Source organism: Salpingoeca rosetta (genome assembly GCF_000188695.1).
Source record: "Salpingoeca rosetta unplaced genomic scaffold supercont1.1, whole genome shotgun sequence".
NCBI lineage: Eukaryota > Choanoflagellata > Craspedida > Salpingoecidae > Salpingoeca > Salpingoeca rosetta.
Window position 1 is genome coordinate 1,518,994 of NW_004457740.1, and position 19,354 is coordinate 1,538,347.

Sequence of the window (19,354 nt, forward strand, 5' to 3'; positions counted from 1 at the left end):
GTTTGCTGAGCGTGGCCGGTGTTCGGAGCGCGAGTTGCTGCGCGACAAGTCTTTGGCATGATGTGGCAGTGCGCTGGGTGCTGCATGCATGGTGTTGTAGGTGACATCTGGGAGCTGATCGTTGAGTCCGAGCATGGTGTCGATGGCGCTTGCGTGATGCTGGCTCCCTGCTGTGTCTTGAAGGCGGTCAACCAGCCTGGGTTGGTTCAGCCGGTCCTTGGCCAAGTTGCGATAGAAGATGGCCTTGACCTCCTTCTCCGAATACCACCTGAGCATGTGTACGCGTGGTTGTGTAAGTGTGCATGCGTAAGTGTGGGCGCGTGTTTTGTGTGTGTGTGTGTGGTGGGTGTGTGTGTGTGTGTGTGTGTGTGTGTGTGTGTGTGTGTGTGTGTGTGTGTGTGTGTGTGTGTGTGTGTGTGTGTGGGTGGGTGTGTGTGTGTGTGTGGGTGGGTGTGGGTATGCGCAAATGCGTGTGTGAGAGTGTGAGAGTGTGAGAGTGTGAGAGTGTGAGAGTGTGAGTACGAGAGTGTGTGTGTACATGCTCGTGAGCACGATAGACCGCTCAAAACAACTATCACCACACACCCACACACCCACACACACACCCACACACACACACACACATTTACAGACGCACGGAAGCAGACGAACGTGCCTACATCCACTCGGGAATGGCTTTGGACTCACGGTGCGTGTTGTCGAACCAGCGCTTGGAGCATGTGTTCCGCGTAGACAATCTTGCTGGACGACTCTGTCCTGCCGGCGGCTGGTGCCGGCTTCTTGCGATGAGGAACAGCGAAGCTCATTGTTTTTCTCCTTGCTTTGTTGCTTACTGTGGCTGACCCCCGCAACGACAACAAGCAACAACAAAAAGCCTTGTAGCTGGTTGGCTGTAATGGGTGGAGATCGGAAGAATGCACTGGCGCAGCTGCAGCAAGCGAGAGGTTGTTGGTGGTGGTGGGAGGACAATCAGATATCGAGTGAGTGCATAGCCGTTGGCGAGCCAAGTCAACGGTTGTCGGGCACGTTCGTCACGCTTGGTATTCATTCGCTGCACCGTTGCCTGCACGCAACTGCTGGCAACGACAGGACAATTTTTTGTGAAGTCGTTTAATTTATGCTGAGGAGCGCATGGAAGTTGCATCCACACACAACACACACACACAACACACACACACACAACACACACACACACAACATACACACACAACATACACTACATGCTATCGCTTGCTGGTGCTTCTGCGCAGCGGATGCTGCTGCACCAAGAACGAGGACGAGGACGAGGATGAGGATGATGCTGCAGAAGCGATGCGTGGTGGTGCCCCCCGCAATCCACCGCGTGCACCGCTGCCCCTGCCGCCGCTGCCGCGCCGAGTAGAGCGTGTCCCGCGGCCTCGCCGGTGCTGCTTGTGCAGGATGCTGCGCGCCAGCGCGGATGGGCCCTGAGACGCAGACAGCTGCTCCCGACGCTGCACGATGGCCTCCATCATCGCATCTCCACGCGCAGCACCCGTGCCGATGTCAGCATTGCCATCGCCATCACCTTCATCATCATCATCAGCTTCATCATCGTCGTCGTCGTCGCCATCATTGTCAGGCACAAACGACACGGATCGAGCGACCGCAGCATCACGCATCAGCAAGCCACCAACACCACCTCCCCCATCATCATCATCATCATCATCGTCATCATCATCACGGCCTGCAGCAGAAGTGGAGGCGGCTTCCGCGCCGCCATTACCGCCCTCTGTCTTCTCATCCGTGCTCCCTTTGCCGCCCTTGCCACCTTTCCGGCGATGGCTGTCGGTAGCGTCGTCGCCACCGTCGTCGTCGTCGTCGTCGTCATCGGGCTCCCACGGCTCCACGGGTGCATTGAGGCGTGCAGGAGGCACAAGGTCGGCAATGGACGCCCCCGTCGTGATGGCGTCTGTATCCAGCATCCACAGGTAGTCCAGCCCTTGCACGCTCAAAGGGGCATCAAGAAGCAAGCCGGGGTCGCGTTGGAACTGCGATGCCTCCTGCGTGTGCACAACCACGTCTTCGCCATCATAACGTAAACTGGTGTCCATGGCATACAAGCTGCTGTTCATCTGTGATGCCGATGGTTGCGTAAACTGAGACAGTGTCTGTGACAGCAAGTCGCCCCCGCCAAAGTCGCCACTAAACGACTGTGATAACGCCTGGCTCAGTGGATCCTGCATCCTGCCCTCTTCCTCTTCTTCCTCTTCTTCCTCCTCCTCTTCTTCCTCCTCCTCTTCTTCTTTCTCTTCGTCGTCGTCCTCTTCGCTGTCAGCGGCGAGCCCGGCCATCCCGTCCTCATCGTCGTCCTCTGCGTCCACGTCAGCACCGTGTGCGCCTGACGCTGGCTGCTCTGCCATGTCTGCTGTCACCGAAACCGCACCGCTCCCGTCCCCTTCGGTGCTGTCACCTTCACCCTCACCACCCCCACCATCATTCTCATCGCCACCACCAACATCGCCCTTCTTCTCACTGCCAACAGCCTTGCCCTGCGCTCGGCGCTTCTCAAGTTTTCGGCGATACCACTCCCGCATGTTCCGCAGGGCCTTCTCCTTCCGGCGGTACACAGAGTAGTCGAGCGAGGGCTCAAACTTGACAATGCACGACGGGCTGTGCCGGTGGTACACAAGCACTGTGGGCAGCGCAATGCCCGCAGAATGGTCCTGTTGTGCACGTGCGCAAAGTAAAGGAACAACAGAGAGAGAGAGGGGGGGGGCCGGAAGGTGTTGTAAGCGGGTGAAGGACAAACGAAATGTGATAGTGTGTGTGTGTATGCGAGTGCAGGTGAAAGCGTGTCTGTGTGCATGTGTATGCGAGTGCAGGTGAAAGCGTGTCTGTCTTACGAAGATGGTAATCTCGAGGTCTTCGCCCACGCTGTTGAGACGCTCCTGTGAACGAAGAGTATGAGCAGTGCGAGTCAGCAGTGTGTACATGAACAACATCACTTCTCCACAAAAACGTACATCAACCGCAAAGAGGAAGAAGAAGAAGAAGACGAAGCAGGGGGAGGTGGGGGGGGGTTGGTTGGAAGGAGGACAGTTACACCCCGCACAAATATACGCCCCGCACACACACAGACACGCACACACACACACACACACACACACACACACACACACACACACACACACACACACACACACACGCATACATACGCACACACACACACACAGTACTTGGTCGAAGTTTGCTGTGGCCTCTTCAAGCGTGTAGACGACGCGCTTCTTCGGCAGATAAATGTGCCGAGCCACCTCTTCCGGCATAGGAAAGCGGTTGGATCCGAGACGTTTCTGGCACACGCACGTACGTATGTGTGTGTGTGTTATCATGCAGGGGCACAGTGGTGTGAGTGGGGATACGCCTGAAGCAGATGGCGCTTCGCTCATCACACACACACACACACACACACCTCTAAACACGCAAGAACACACTCACAACACGCAAGAACACACTCACAACATTGAATACACATGCACCTGTTCCTCGCTTATACACTTGAGAAGGTGCTTCTCAACATGGCGACGCTGGCCGCGAATCCAATACTTGCATACTCTGGAAGGCGCACAACCATGGCGAGCAAAGTGAGCAAAGCAGGCAACGAGACCAACAAAAGAAGGTCAAAGGGCCAATGATTGCCAGTGATTGCTCATCACTACAACACGTGCGCACACATACACACAGCCTGACAGACTTGTACACACACACATGCACACATACACACAGCCTGACAGACTTGTACACACACACATACACACACATACGTACATACATACATACATACATACATACATACATACATACATACATACATACATACATACATACATACATACATACATACATACACACACACAATACATACACACATACATACATACACACATACATACTGTGCAAGCCAGGCGAGGCAGGTGTGGCCCTTGATGCCAGTCCGGTATGCGGGCTTCCAGCCAAGACAAGTGTGCATGCGCTCAATCACGCCAATGTGCAACGCCCACTGCCACGCCCACACCATCCACGCTCCAGAATGGGACTTGACTGTCTTGCACGCGAGAAAGCGGCCCACGACGTTAAGCCTGTGGGAGAGCAGCTTGACGCTTTCCTCCCACAGCTCACGCGGCTTGAGCCCCGGCCCAAAGACGCCCTCGCCATCAAGATACGCGATGCGCCTGTGCTCCACGCCCGGCCGCGCGTCCCTAAAGCGGTCCGTGAACATGCTGCCGCTGCCAGTCTGCACGAGCACGGCGAGCGTGGCGTCCTCGAGTCGCCAGCCCGTAAACCCGAGAAGCGGCGCCTCCGCCTCCAATTTCGCCTGCCAGGTCATCGAGTTGATGTGTGGGAACACCGCGTGCACGAGCGGGCATGGCTGGCCAACGGCCCGCATGCCCCACGGGTCCACCAGGCGCGTGAGCGTGTTCCTGTGCACCGTTTCCGCGGGCACGGCGCCCGTCTCAAACCGCTGTGTCAGGATGCGACGTGTCTCGGGCTCCATGAACAGGACATCAAATCCGGCGCTCTCGCGGCCCCGTGCGCCTGGCACGACTTGCATCATGGTGATGCGGGACGCGCAGTCGTGCGCAATGGTCAGGGCAGGCGCCGCCCCGTTGCGAATGTCGATGGCGTGCATGTGCGATTGCGTCACGCCCACGGTCAGATGATCCATGCCTGTGCTCTCAAGCGACGCGGCACACGTGAACCCGGAGACGGGCTGGTAGTTGTTGCGGCGAATCTCGGCCACGGTGTGGTGCCACGCGTCGTACGACGTGATCTGCGTCATCTCCCGCATGCGAAAGTCGCACGCGTGCACGCCACCCGGCGACCAGAGCAGCTGCACGTGCGGCTGCTGTGAGGGTAGCAGGTCTGCAAAGGACCACATGTCCACCGTGTCTGGAACGCGGACGCTCCCGCGCGTGCGCGCACTGCCAGCAGACACGTCAATGAGCGAGACGCGCTTGTTGGTGGCAATCACAACCTGGCCCGCCCCACAGTCGCTCATGGCAGCAGCGTGCAGCCGTGCAGGTGTTGTCAGCCGAATTAGCGGCTCAGTCATCTTCGAGTTGAACCGGTACTGTCGTGCGTGTGTGTGTATGTGTGTGTATGTGTGTGTGTGCGTACATATGTGTGTGCGTGTGAGAGAGTGTGTGTGTGCATATGTGTGTGTGCGTGTGAGTGCGTGTGAGTGAAAGAATGTGTGTATGAGAGAGAGAGAGAATGTGTGTGTGTGTGTGTGTGTGAGAGTATGTGTGTGCGTGTGTGTGTGAGAGTACGTGCGTGCGTGTGTGTGAGTGTGCATATGTGGGCGGGCGTTGATGTTCGTGTGCGTGTAGTGATGTAGATGAAGGATCGTGAAGGAGCAAAACTGTGCGCTGTGGTCTGAGCGAGTTGGTGCGCATTGCCAGCAGCGGCGGTGATGGTGAAGATGCAAAAGGGAGCACTCGTGTTGCCCCCCCCCCCAACACACACATGATTGAAGATACGATCCAAGACACAAGCCCAGCACCGCGCAAAACACACAACAGAGGCGACTATTGGTCGAGCACTTACGTCGTATTGGTACCACAGTTGCCAGTCGGTGAAAGTTGGGTCGAAACGATACAACTCGTAGGATACTGGGCGGCGCACAAGCGTGAGTGCCTGCTCAGGTGTGTACTGTTTGATGGTGATCTGCAGCAAGACAGCGTCGCAGAACATACGCACGCACACAGGTGCAAGAACAAGTGAGTTGAGAGCACATAAAGGTCGCGTGCAACGTCAGTGAGTCGTTGGTCCAAACGCACGAGCAACGTGGAGACAAATGTGGTTAAAGAGAAAGAACGGGATAACACGCAATACCAGCAGGGAAGCAATGACACGAGCCAGTGGCAAGGTAGGGGTGAGGGATGAGATAGTGCACGCAACTTCCTGCAGACGCGTGTTGTGTTACATAATACCACTGCAGTGCCAGACAATGCCACGCACCTCTTGAACACGCCTGCCCGCGTCAAACTTGACCATCCGATCGGGTCTCACAGCAAAGCCGAGTGGGCAGCTGGCGACGCAGCGGACGCACACCTTGTTTTCACAGATGCCGTTTGTGCAGAACACTGCCGCTACGCCGTGCTTGGACGGGTGCGGCATGTGTGCCAACGCATTGCGCTGGTCATCGGACACACGCACCAACAGGGCTCAGTCAGCAACACACAACAACAAACGCAACGTTCACACAAGTGGCTGCGAATGCGTGGCCTTGGCGCCAACAACAACGAACATAACCGCACTCGCTTGCCATTGACGGGCGGATGCAACACAAACCAGCAGCATCACGCTTGAGTGAAAGCGCCATTCATCGCATACACCTACCGGCGGGCAGTGCGGGTCTTTGTACTCGAGGCTCTCCCTGATGTAGGGCAGCGTATCCTCGCGTCCGAGCTTGTCGATCTTGTGCTCTCGCCAATACCACTGCAACATGCCAGCCGACACACGCAGAGACACAGAGAGACACAGAGAGACACAGAAACACACAGAGACAGAGAGTGACACAGAGAACCGCATGCGTGAGGATGGCAATGTGTCGTGACGAGCACAGGCAGCATAGTCGATACGATGAGCACATCACCATGTGCTACTCCGTCCGTTCGCACATGAGGTTGGGTACGTACCCGTGCATCATCGTCTGCCCGACCACGCCAGTAGAGGGCCTGTGCATCTTTCTCCTCTTTGTCCATCTCACAGGCAACAAAGGCTTTCGTGTGCTCTGGCCCAAAGGTTGCATCGCAACGTGCATGTCGGTAGAGGAGGGTGGGTGAGGCCACGAGCAACAGATACACACAAACTTTGCCTGATGTGTACAGACCAACCGGCAGCGCAAATGACTCGACATGTGACGACACAGCTTAAACACCCTACCATCAGTGGTGCGGGACGAGAATGCTGGCCGGTAGCCGTGTATGGACTCGTATACTTCAGGTCATACGCAAATTGTACACAACACATGTGAGAGTGGGGTGTATGAGAGAGAGAGAGAGAGTGTGTGTGTGTGTGTGGGCGTGAGTGTGCATGAGAGAGAGAAAGTGTGTGTGTGAACATGCTCATGTAACCAAATGGATAGACTTTCCTGTGGCAAGGTTACGTGTACGCGCTCATATGCATGTGTGTGTATGTTCATGAGTGCCATGTGCACTCACTTGGGGCATGGCGGAAGTCATCTGGGTTGATAGTGCTGTATCCCCGGACCCCGAAGCTGTTCAGAGTCCTGGATGAGATGAACAGGGCCCATGACATGAATGCAACTGCAAGTGAGAACATGAAATTCACTGTGCACACACACATGCACACACACACACACACACACGACCAGACCACCACCACCACCACCACCACCACGACCCACGCCGCTTGCTCTCGCACCGTTCGTGTCCTGGCTGCGCCACAAACGCCATGGCGGTGCCGATTGTTAATGGAAAACAAAGCAAATCTTCCCAACTTCCATCCCCAACAAACTGCTCGCTCGCTTGACACAACCGCTGTTGTTGTGTCTGTGCCGTTGTTGTTGTTGCTGTTGTTGTGATTGATGGCGACGACAATTGAAGACGCGCTCCAACAATGGAGCAAGGTGCGCGTGAGGGAGGGGAGGGGGTTGTGCTCTGTGTCTGTGTGTGAGTGTGAGTGAGTGTGTGTATGTCTGTGTCTGTGTCTGTGTGTGTTTGTGTTGGCGTGTTCGTTTTCCTGCTTGCCCTGCTTGCTTGCCCTGCTTGCTTGCTTGCCCTGCTTTGGTGAGGGACCCATGGCGATTGTGTGGTTGCTTGGCTGTTGATAGGTGGAGCTGGAGAACCTCAAGAAAGACCTCGACGATGACGCCCTAGCCATGGAGCAGCGACGCAAGGTCTCTTGTGCACGCGCTCATGTTTGTGCGTGTGCTTGTGGTTGAGGGCCACTGTTTTTCATCGTTGCCCAAGGAAAAGCGATCTTGCAAGCCAAGCTTGCCCATTGCCTCCCCGAAGCAAGAGCTGACAATGTGTGCATTGTGCTGGTCACGCAGGAGCGAGACGAGTGCCGAAGTAGGCTGAAGAGCCAAACACAGGCGTTCCGCAAGACGCTGAACGAGGTGCGAAGCTTGCTCGGTGGCTGACTGGTGTCCTCTGTTCCATCGCATCTTTGTTGCTGCTGCCTCTGCTTCTCGTCATGCCATATGTAGCAATGAGAAACGCCTCCTCGCACGACACTGTCCCGTGTTATTCACGCATGCGCTTCATGATCCGGTGCTGTCTGTTTGTTTAACCAGGAAATGCGGACTGCGTTCAAACCACTCCTGAGTCTTTACCAAACAGAGGTGCTCGCGCGAACACGATGAATGCCACTTGCGACTTGTGCCATGCACGCATGTGTGTGAATGTGTCTGGCGGGGATGTGGTTCTGGTGGCTGTTCCTTTTCTGTCTTGTGCGCTTGTGTGGCTCTCTTCCGCGACTCTTGTTGTCATAAGCTCACGGGTGGCTGATTGTTCTTGGTGCTGGCTGCGTAGGTGCAAGGGCTGGTCAAGATGTGCAAGCAGTCGGAGAAATCCTTCCTGTCCATATACGAACGTCTCGTCGCGGTGCCTGGTGCGACCATTGCTGCGACCGCTGTTTCTGCTGTTGCTGTCGTGTGCGTGCGAGTGCTTGGAGTTCTTTCCGTTCCTCTCTGTCTCTCTCTCTCTGTATCTTCGATGCGTGCTATGCAAGGGGCGGTTGTATGTGGAACGCTTACATCGCACCACATGGGATTCCAATGGCCAGATCCAACGCCGTTCCTGACGCGCGTCAAGGCACTCAGCGACGAAGTGAAGCAGCTCAAGATGAAGAACACAGACCTTGAATTGCAGGTTGAGAACAAGGACAAGACCTTGCAGGACTACCGGTCTCGCCTCTCCGGATCAAAGGACCAGGGTACATGCAGGGGGGTGAATGTGTTTTGTGCGTGCATGTGCGCATATCTGTCTACTGGTGGTTGTCGATGTGTGTTGACATGCTTGTATATGGAGATATGAACTGTGTATGGTTGCGTATGTGCAGCGTGGGCGTGTGGACTTGTGCGTGTGTAATTGTGGGATAGACTGCCTTTGCGTGCGGAAGCACTGGCCTGCTCGTTGCTGCTCCACAGCTTCTAGCAGCACCACCGTCTCGCTGCATACCCATGCTGTGTCTTTTGCCACCCATCCGTGCATGCACCTCATACCACCACACGACCGCGACACACACCAACACACCTCATAACACCACACTACACGCCACGTACCACCACCACCACCACCACCACCACCACCGACAGATACGACCATCCAGCGGCTGCAGGAAGAACTGGCCGAACTGGAACGCGATGTGGACGCGCGTGTGGAGGTCAGTGAACCATTGTTGATGATGATGACAAAGCACTTCAATGGCTGCAGGCTCGATCACAACGCAATTTCGCATGAAAACATCCAGCATGCACAGCAGGGCCAACACAATAATGTACACACGTGCACAAAACTGTTGTTAAATGTACTTGCTTCTCATCCCACACGTATGATTGACCAAATGTAAACAACTGCGAACATGTGTACGCGTGTGCTTGCGTGTATGTGTGTGTGTACCTTTGCTTGTGTGTGTGTGTGTTTGCGTGTACGTGTGTGTGTGTGTATGTGTGTGTTTTTTTTTTATTTTGCGTGTGTGTGCACAGGTGAAGTTGAAGGAGCATGTGCGGCGCATGGAGCAGGACAACGCGGCCAAGCAGCAGCACTACGAGGCCGAGCGCGCAACACTGTTGCAGCGTGTTCTCGAGGCTGAAGCGACCGCACAGACCTCAGCCTCGAACGCGGTTGGTTTGATGACGATGACAATGATGATGATGATGATGATGATGATGACGATGATGATGATGATGATGATGATGATGATGATGATGATGATGATGATGATGATGATGATGATGATGATGATGATGATGATGATGATGATGATGATGATGATGATGATGATGATGATGATGATGGAGTTTGCCGTGTGTACGTCACAGCGTGTTTGCACGTACATGCATGTGTGCGTTTCAATCCGTCCACGGTTGGATAGTGTTGTTCGTTTGCGTAAGCCCAGCCCTCACCCTTGCATGCGTGCATGTGTGCATGTGAATGTGTGCGTGTGTAGAAAGAGAGCGTGACGCAGGCGCTGGATGCGCGCAATCAATATGAGGACGAAATTGATGCCCTGAACCGAGCTGCAGACATGGGTGAGTTCCAGCGTTGCTTGCGTGCTTGCGTGTTTTGCGTGTGTACTTCTGTATGGCTGGGTTGTCACGGCTGTTGGATGTATGTAAGTACATGTGTGTGCGTGTGCGTATGTGTACGTCAGGCAATGTCCTCACTGCTACCGATGTGCATGTGTGCATGCCACCAGCGCACAATCAGCTGGAAGCGGCAAACGCGCGCGTAGAGGAGCTCGAATCAGAGGTGTTTGTTTGTGTGTGTGTGTGTGTGTGCCTGTGTGCCTGTATGCCTGTGTGCCTGTGTCTGTGCGTGTGTGCAGATGGCAATGCTGCAATGACATGATGGATTGCGTGAGCTCATCTCTGCTGTTACCACCACCGCCACGCCCTTCGTCATTGTCATTGTCAGCTTGCGCACTGCCGCGAGCAGCTGCAAGATGCGCTGACGGCGGAGAGGGATGCGGCGGCAACGGCCGCAAACACATCCATGCATGACGCAATCAATGCCGATTTGGAAAGCGAGTTGCAGCTCAAGGACCGCGAGATTGCACGGCTTCTTTCAAACCACCACTCCCTCCAGACACAAATCACCTCTCTCACTGCCGTGCGTGGGCTTGTGTGTGCATGCGTGTGCGTGTGCGTGTGTGTGTGTGTAGTGTGTGTGTGTAGTGTATGCATATGAGCGTGCCGTGTTTGCGTCATGGATATACTGGGGTGTTCTTTTCGTGGTTGTGCACGCACACATCTGCTATCGTGTGCTCATGGCTTCGTGCACATATTACTGGTTGATGTGACATTGACTTCACGCCATGTTTTCCAACGCATGTTTGTTCCATTCCAGGACTACGAGGCACGCCTGTCCAATGCAGACTCGGAACTCACATCCGCACGACAAGAAGCAGCGGTAGGATGTGTTGTCCAGATTGTGTGTGCTCGTGTGCTCGTGTGTTTTGTGTGTGTGTGTGTGTGTGTGTGTGTGTGTGTGTGTGTGTGTGTGTGTGTGTGTGTGTGTGTGTGTGTGCGTGTGTGTGTGTGTGTGTCGTTTCACTCCAACTGTTGCACATATTGACGGTGCAAGAAATTCAGCTCACCGGCGCACTTCTGCTTTTGTGTCCTGTCTTGCTATTTTGATATCAACGTGCATTTTACGCATGCATATGCATGTGTGTGTGTGACGACAGCGGCTGCGGAGTGCACTTGATGGTGCGAAAGATTATGATGACATCAAGAATGAACTTGCCATCCTCCGAAGAATAGAGGTTGATATGTGTGTGTGTGCATCTGTGTGTGCAAGAGGTTGTGATGTAGCTGAAGCTTGCGTGCATTGTCTGCTTGTGTCTCGCTGCAGGACGTTCAATGACGTTCACGTGTCCTTACATTTGCTCTCATTGCGTCTTGTTCCATGTTGCGCGTGACCACAGTTTGGGGAAACGTCAGACGCGACCTCACAGCCGCTCGAGGTTGGTGCTCTCGCTCGTGCGTCTGTGTTCGTGCGTCTGTGTTCGTGCGTGTGTGTGTGTGTGCGCGCGTATACATCTATGTGTTGTCTAACGCTGGTGGCTGTGCAGCCTGCTTTGCGTCGCTCCTTGTTTCCGTCACCATCCTCACTCGTCATGGTGCGCCTGCGTTCCTTCACTGCACACACATGCACGCGTATTTTGCTGCAGGTTCTGCTGAAGCGGAAGAACGCGCAGCTTGAGTCGGAGAACACACGTCTTCGCAATGAGTACGACTCGCTCAAGACGGCATTCGACGCCTTCAAGGTGGGTCATGCTTCGTCTCGTGTGTTGCGAACAGGGGATGTGCACACACACACACACATGCACATGCACATGCACATGCACATGCACACGTATATGCACACACGCACGCGCGGCTCGATGGCTCACTGTGGGTCTGCTCTGCGGCTGTACATGCGTTTAGGAGGAGCACGTTGAGGTGTCTGCGACAATTAAGGAGCAAGGCGAGCTGATTTCACGGCTGGAGGACCACCTTGCAACCGTTGATCCAAACACCAGCGCCACCAACAGCCACAGCAACCGCACAAGCCAGCAGCACACCCCATCCCTCGCCAGCCGTCATGTCGGTGATGGCGGAGATGGGATGAGCGAAATTGAGCTGTCATCACCATCATCTGCGTCGTCGTCGTCGCTTCGTCCTGTTCGCACGCCAGCGGCACTCGTCACACCGACAGACGTCAACAACGCAAACGCAGGTGGGGGGGGAGGAGGCACCAGAAACAGCTCATTGTATATATGTGTGTGTGTGTAAGTGTGGTGTGGTGTGGTGTGGTGTGGTGTGGTGTGGTGTGGTGTGGTGTGGTGTGGTGTGTATACGTGTGTGCGTATGTATCTGCCACTCGCTCTGTCTGTCTGTCTGTCTGTCTGTCTGTCTGTCTGTCTATCTGCTAATATCACACACCACATACGCGCATATGCACAACACCCCCTTACATGTCCCGCCAGGCAACTCTGGGGTGCTGCTCGGCATTGTGACGAGCCAGCGCGACCGTTTCCGGCAGCGGATTGTGGAGCTTGAGAGCGAGGTGGGGCGGGAGCGGCAACAGCGCCAGAGCATGCAGAACCAAGTCGACCAAATCAGGTGTGTGTGTGTGTGCATGTGTGTGCATGTGTGTGTGTGTGTGTGTATGTGTGTGAATGTGTGCGTGCGTTCGACCTTTGTGGTCTTGCTTCCCGCCCCCACCCAGTTGTTCGCACCGCTGTGTTCTGGTGTGGTCTGGAACAGCTTCGACGCTACCATGCGTCAGGACAACACACCCACCCACTCGTACGCTTCCACCCAAACACATACCCACTCACGGTTCCGTGCTGCTGTTACGCCTGCGCAGGGCGGACAACATAAAGCTGTATGAGAAGATTCGATATCTGCAGTCGTACAACAACAACACCGGGACTGGCTCGTCATCGTCATCCTCCCGCCACACCTCGACTACCCGCGGCAATGACCCTCTCCTCAACAAGTGCGTCCAACACCCACCCCTGCCCACTTGTGCCCTTGCCTGCTGCTTCCGTATGGATTTGTGTCTGTGTTTGTGTGTGTTGGGTAATAGATGCGTGCGCTCATGTTGATGCGCGCGCGTGTGTGTCTGCGCGCTTATGGGCTTGTCCATCTGCTGTTCGACATTTTCATGGACATGGCGGTTTTGATTTTCCCACTCCACTCCCCAGATATGCGTCAGAGTACGAAGACAAAATCAGTCCTTTCCATGAGTTTTCATCAAAGGTGTGCCAGTGCGCGCGTGTGCCAGTGCGCGCGTGTGCGTGTGGTGTTGTTGTTGGTCTTGAGAAAGTGTTTCTCTTCTCTTCTCCTTCCTCCTCACTCACACATACACACATACACATGTCCATGCAAACCGCACACATTGCAGGAGCGGCAGCGAAGGATTATGAATCTCAACGCCGGCGATCGCTTGACTTTGACACTGGTGCGGTGGTACATTCGTGCACAGTTGTGTGTGTGTGCTGTTTATGTGGATGTGCACATGCGCGCATATATGCATGTGCGTGTGCGTGTGCGTGTGCGTGTGTGCGTGCGTGTGCGTGTGCGTGTGCGTGTGTGCGTGTCAGGTAAGCCCACACTTTTGCTCATTTCAGCACCATGTTGTTAGACAGCAATCCGCACTGACGAACACTGGCTGACACACTCCCTTGTTCCTTGCTGCGTCTGATTGCTTTGATGTGTGCAGGGCAAGGCTGTGATGGGGAGTAAAAACGCCCGCCTCATATTCCTCGGCTACGCCATCATTGTGCATCTCCTCATCTTTGTGGTTCGTGTCTCTCTGGTCAAGCAGGCTTGTCGTTCCTCGCTTCATCACCATGTGCTGCCTGCTTGTGTTTGCGACCAGCACTACACATACACATACTCACGCGCACACGCACGTACGCACGCACACGCGCACGCACGCACACACACGCACACGCACACGCACGTACGCACGCACACGCGCACGCACGCACACACACGCACACACGTACGCACGTACACACACACACACGCACGCGCACGCACGCGCACGCACACACACACACACAATCACGAACGTATGCGATGGTCCGTTTTGGCGTGCGTTCAGGTGCTGTACAAGTACTCGCACGCGGGCGTCACGCGACAAAACCTTGCCGAGACATGCCACCAGTTCTTTGCCGCGCACCACTTGAGCCAGGAGACGGCTGTTGACCATGCCCACGGCATCCACTTTGACAGCGAGCAGCTCCACGATTCTGGCGGTGGCGGTGTTGATTGATGTGAACGCGAAACTCAGACCACACACTACAACAAGCTGCGCAAGTATGTGTGTGTCGTGGATGTGCATGAATGTGGCCTGTCATCATGTGTGTGTGTGTGTCTTCAGGTACCGTCTGACACCCTCTATTCCTAATCAAAACAATGGCGCTTTGACCATCTCTCGCTTCAATGCTGATTGCCGTGTTCTTCATTGGCTGTTTGTTACATGACATGACAAGGACATGACGACACCACCCCGCCCTCAACCTCCTCTGCCTTGTTGCAGCTGCAAAGAGCAAGAGCGACCGATGTGTCGATTATTGGTTGGTATGTTACAATAAATTTCCCAATTCCAGTCCACAACCGCGGTCAACCGCACACAAGCACAAACAACCAGCCGGGGCGTCATGGGTGACGAGGCGATCTGTGTGCCTTATCCTGGCGCATACACGCTCGGGTTCATGCTGTCCCTGAAGGACAAGCCGCAGTGCAAAGTCGCGCCAGAGAACATCGCCTCCCTGCAACGCATCTTCAAATGTAAAGCTCAGCGCTGTGTCGTGTCTGCAACACAGCGCAAGCGAGCGATGGAGCGGGATTTGTGATGGACATGCATGAGGCCCGTTTGTCGAGCCTTTCTGTTCGGGCGTGTGCCTGAACGGATTGTTTGTATTTCGAGTGTGTGTGTGTGGGTGTGTGGGCTGCGTGATGTGAACTTGAATTGGATCGTTGACACTGCTGTCTCGTGCCCTTCACTGCTTGCAGCCGCGTCGAGGCCAACACCTTCGTCAGCCAGCCATTTCCGCCCCGCACCGTACGGTTCCTCATGCTGTGGGGAACACAGTGGCTGTCTGTTGCAGATATTGTGTGTGGTTTTGTGTGCTTTGCTGAGGGCTACCAGCTCACATTTGGTTTGGGCTTGCCTCTTTACACTCGTTGTCATACAGTGACTCTTGGAAGTCCAAGCACTCTGGTTTTCCCGCCCCATGTAAGCAAAGCAGCGGGGAGGAGTCCTGCCGCCTGCCCATGCCTGTGTGTGTGTGTGTCTGCATCTGTGCTCGTGCTTATGTGTGTCTGTATCTATATTTGTGCGTGTGTGTGTGTCTGTATCTGTGTCTGCGCCTGTGCGTCTTCCTGTCTGTCTGTCTGTCTGTCTGTCTGTCTGTCTGTCTGTCTGTCTGCCTGCCTGCCTGTGTCTGTCTGGTTGTGTGTCTGCACATGAAGACTGGTTTGCGGATTTGCGAGTCGGTCCTCGGCGGCTGCTCCTCATCATGTGTGCGTTGGCTCCGGTTGTGAACAGCGTCCCGCCACGCCCCTTCATCGTACTCTCGCTTTCGCGATACCTTCCCCGAGCTCGAGGAAGAGGAGGATATTGAGTGGGACAATGACGATGACGCCCTGGACTGGGATGCAGATGACGGTACGACTGTGTGCTCGTCTGTGTGTGTGTGTATGTGCGTCTGTATCTGCTCGTCTGCACGCGCGCGTGTGTATGTGTGTGTGTGTGTGTGTGTGTGTGTGTGTGTGTAGTGCTAGGTGGAGATTGCAGTGGTCCAATCACTGCGAGCGCTGCGGGTGAGACGTGCAGTGTCACCACACGATCTCGCTCATGCCTTGCCTCTATTTATTTTGTTTGTGGGTATAGAGCCGTTTGTCATTGCTACCGGCGATGTTCTCCATGCAAAAGCCAAGGTGCGTGCATACGTGCCTGTACCTGTACCTGTGAAGGTAGTTGTGGATGTGCCTGTGTGGCTGTATTTGTGGCTGTGTCTTCCAGCCGCGTTGCTGAACTGACTGTTGGCACCTGTCTTCGACAATGTCACCATCACTGTGTGCTGTGCACTGCTTCTTTCACATTCCCTTTACAGCCGCCGCCACCACCTCCTGGCCTGGTATGTTGCCTGCCTTTGTACTCAGCACGCATGCGTGTGTGCGCCTGTGTGCGTGATGATGTGTTTGCTGTGCCTGCGATGTCTTCAGCTGCTCATTTCCTGCTGTGTGCATGTGTGTTTGTGTGTGCAGGAATCGCCCGAGCCGCTGGACGACGCTGCTGTCATTGGCGCACCGCCAGGTATACGCAGCCTGTTCCCTTAGATGTGTGTGTGTATGTATGTGTGTGTATGCATGTGTCTGTGTGTGTGGTTGTTTTGTTTGTGTGTGTCTGAGAGAGAGCGTCTGTCAGTCTGTGTACATGCGCGGTTTGGTTGTTGCACGTCCATGGCTGTCATGCAGTTCCTTCTCTTGATGGAGCACCCTGCTCATGCTGTGTCCTCTCCCACGCCTCTCCTCGCGCTATTGCTGCCAGGCCTGGAGGACGACCCTGCTATCATGATGGCGCAACAAACGCCGCCGCAGCCACCCGTGCAGCAGCCGCCCACAGGCAATGCCCTCCTCTCCATGCTCAAGCAACAGGCCACCACAGCACCGCAAGCACCACAGGCAGCAGCACAACAGCAGCAACAGCAGCTGCCGCCACCACCAGCCCTGCACCCGCCCGTTCCAGCCCTGGATAACGCCATTGCCCCAGAACCGGGTGAGCTGGCAGGTGTTGTCTATGCTCCGTGTGTGTGCGTGCGTGTGTGTGCGTGTGTGTGTGCGTGTGTGTGTGTGTGTGTGTGTGTGTGTGTGTGTGTGTGTGTGTGTGTGTGTGTGTGTGTGTGCACAACACTTGAGCTGTTTTGCGTGCGCCTCATTTCTCCCTTGCTGGTGGCAGAGCGCATTCCCAACGTCAGGTGCACCCTTCCCTTTGTTCCCACATCGGCTCTTCTGTGCGTATCACATGCCAACGTGTCTGCATGTGTGAATGTGCGTCTGTCTGTGTACCTGTTTGTCTGTTTGTCCGTTTGTGTGGTGTGGTGTGGCCGCGGATATCTTGCTTTAATGGTGTCTTGCTTGATCTCACCTTCACCTTCATTTTTGTTCCGCAACGCCAACACAAAACACAAAACACAAAACACAAAGCGCCATGTCGCCTAGCGCGCACGAGCAAGTCCTCGCCTCGCACGCGTTCCCGGCACACGACTCTGTTGATCGCTTCTTCGCTTCATCCACAGACAACCGTACGCCAACCTGCAGCTGTTTGTGGCTGTTGCTTGGTTCTTCTCACGTTGGGCGACGTTTCTGCGAGCCATGTGTGCGGTGCAATCACATTCCTGATTGGCTGTGCACCTGCTCCCCCATGACCACCACAACTCCTCACCACAACTCATCATCACCCACCCGTCAGGGTTCGTTGGTCTGACGCGCGACGATGCAACGGCGCCCGGGGAATTCTTTGACGCCAAATTCCTCCGGGACTTGCAGGAGGTAGGAATGTGTAGGTGTGTGTAGGTGTGTGTGTGTGTGTGATGCTGAATACCTGTGTTGTTTGGTGGCTGGGGTTGCTTGGGACTGGATGCCGCACACGTTCACCTCCCACCGGTGCGTGTGCATGACAGGAGGCGCTGTTGAGGGCACAGCGGGGCCAGCCCATGCCGCAGGGCCCGCCAAGCCTCGACCCAGCCCACCAGCAGCAACAGCAACAACAGCATCAGCAACAACAACACCACCAGCAGCAGCAGCACAAGCCGATGATGGGTCATGTGTCTGCACCTCACCAGCACCCGCAACAGGGCGCGAACCACAACCACAACCGCAACCAGCACACACTGCAGCAGCACCAACAACAGCAGCATTACCACCATCAACAACAACATCATCAACATCATCAACATCAACAACAACAACAGCAGCAGCAGCAGCAGCAACACCAGTCGCGCATGCACGGTGGCGGTGTTCCTCCCCATATGATGGGTGCCCCTCCACACTTCTACATGCGTGGGCAGCATCCCATGCTGCATCCGCACGCGCAACAACAACAACAGCAGCAGCAGCAGCAGCAACAACAACAGCAGCGCATGCACATGCACGGACAGTAGCATGGCAGGCTTGCTTCCCCTGGCAACAGCAGCAGGGGCTGTGGCTGCTCTCACATGCGCATGCCTCTGTGACCCTTTGCGGGAGGCGGGGAGACAGTGTGCGTGCGTGTGTGTGTGTGTTTATGTGTGAATGTGAATGCGTGTATTGTGTGTGAATGTGAATGTGTGCATTGTGAATGTGAATGTGCGTGTGTGAATGTGAATGTGCGTGTATTTGTATGAATGAACGTGGTTCTTGTTTCGCGTGAGTGCGGGAGTGTATGAATGTACGTGAATTTGTGTGCGTGTGTCTTTGCTTTGGCACCAGCAAGGGCACTTGGGAGACTGTGGAACTGAGAGTGCGCGCGTCTATTTGCGTGCATCCTGTGACTGTGATGCTAAGCGCAATGTTCTGTTCTGTTACACACAAACAAACACCAACTGCCGTCTGTCGATGTGCCTGTTCTTTTCCTTTCAATCCACACAAACACAAGAAGTAAACACAAAAGGTGCCAACCACACACACGCGAAGAGTGGCATGACATGGTGTTCTGTGAAGTGTGAGGCTTTGACGTGAGATGTGAAACAACAACAACAACAACACACACACACACACACACACACACACACACACACACACACACACACACACACACGTAGGTTGGTTCGTACCTAATAAAGTAGGTACGTAGTCATGGGTGCATCCGTATGTTATATCCGCCTGTTCCCTCTCCGGGACGATGTTCATTCCAGATCTATAAATCCCTTGACGATCTCCGAGAACATGAACAACACGCACTATCAGTATAGTTGAATTGTTATTCTAACACACAGCTCCGCAGAGGACCTACTAAATCAACGCGGTACACACCGGAAGCCCGGAGTCCACGCTTAGGATGCTTTCCTCAATCGCGAATGAAAGATGGCGCAAGAACAACAACAACAACAACACACACACACACACACACACACACACACACACACACACACACACACACAC

The 19,354-nt window shown here is 54.8% G+C and overlaps 4 protein-coding genes across 4 annotated transcripts in view; 2 read left to right on the forward strand and 2 right to left on the reverse strand.

Annotated features, from left to right (window-relative positions):
- The window catches only part of PTSG_00347 (uncharacterized protein), a 1,999-nt gene extending 899 nt beyond the window's left edge, over positions 1–1,100 (reverse strand). Inside the window, exons 1-2 of the mRNA XM_004998841.1 lie at positions 688–1,100; positions 1–268 (exon numbers count right to left, since the gene is read on the reverse strand). The exon at positions 1–268 is cut by the window's left edge and continues 899 nt beyond it. Coding sequence (XP_004998898.1) covers positions 1–268; positions 688–806 — 387 coding nt within the window. The 5' untranslated portion in view covers positions 807–1,100. The remainder of the gene's footprint in view (positions 269–687) is intronic.
- Positions 1,101–1,160: 60 nt separating this feature from the next.
- PTSG_00348 (uncharacterized protein) lies at positions 1,161–7,444 on the reverse strand. The gene is made up of 12 exons (XM_004998842.1): positions 7,408–7,444; positions 7,185–7,252; positions 6,907–6,960; positions 6,660–6,754; positions 6,361–6,459; positions 5,980–6,156; positions 5,566–5,685; positions 3,912–5,089; positions 3,498–3,573; positions 3,198–3,311; positions 2,865–2,909; positions 1,161–2,684 (listed from the first exon to the last, which is right to left on the reverse strand). Exons 1-12 carry the CDS (start codon positions 7,437–7,439, stop codon positions 1,224–1,226), a joined length of 3,519 nt encoding a protein of 1,172 aa, XP_004998899.1. The 5' UTR covers positions 7,440–7,444; the 3' UTR covers positions 1,161–1,223.
- PTSG_00349 (uncharacterized protein) lies at positions 7,441–14,817 on the forward strand. The gene is made up of 22 exons (XM_004998843.1): positions 7,441–7,612; positions 7,817–7,882; positions 8,039–8,104; positions 8,282–8,329; positions 8,520–8,598; positions 8,773–8,922; positions 9,305–9,372; positions 9,695–9,832; positions 10,159–10,240; positions 10,408–10,460; positions 10,626–10,820; positions 11,058–11,120; positions 11,398–11,475; positions 11,638–11,676; positions 11,884–11,979; positions 12,140–12,431; positions 12,682–12,817; positions 13,065–13,196; positions 13,405–13,459; positions 13,605–13,661; positions 13,923–14,003; positions 14,310–14,817. The coding sequence occupies exons 1-22, from the start codon at positions 7,571–7,573 to the stop codon at positions 14,478–14,480; spliced, it is 2,187 nt and encodes a 728-aa protein (XP_004998900.1). The 5' UTR covers positions 7,441–7,570; the 3' UTR covers positions 14,481–14,817.
- On the forward strand, positions 14,818–18,882 carry PTSG_00350 (Glrp1 protein). Its single transcript, XM_004998844.1, has 12 exons — positions 14,818–14,998; positions 15,224–15,272; positions 15,406–15,446; positions 15,759–15,878; positions 16,104–16,150; positions 16,327–16,350; positions 16,481–16,529; positions 16,764–16,991; positions 17,172–17,226; positions 17,420–17,517; positions 17,685–17,764; positions 17,896–18,882. Exons 1-12 carry the CDS (start codon positions 14,869–14,871, stop codon positions 18,373–18,375), a joined length of 1,401 nt encoding a protein of 466 aa, XP_004998901.1. The 5' UTR covers positions 14,818–14,868; the 3' UTR covers positions 18,376–18,882.
- The last annotated feature ends 472 nt before the right edge of the window (positions 18,883–19,354 follow it).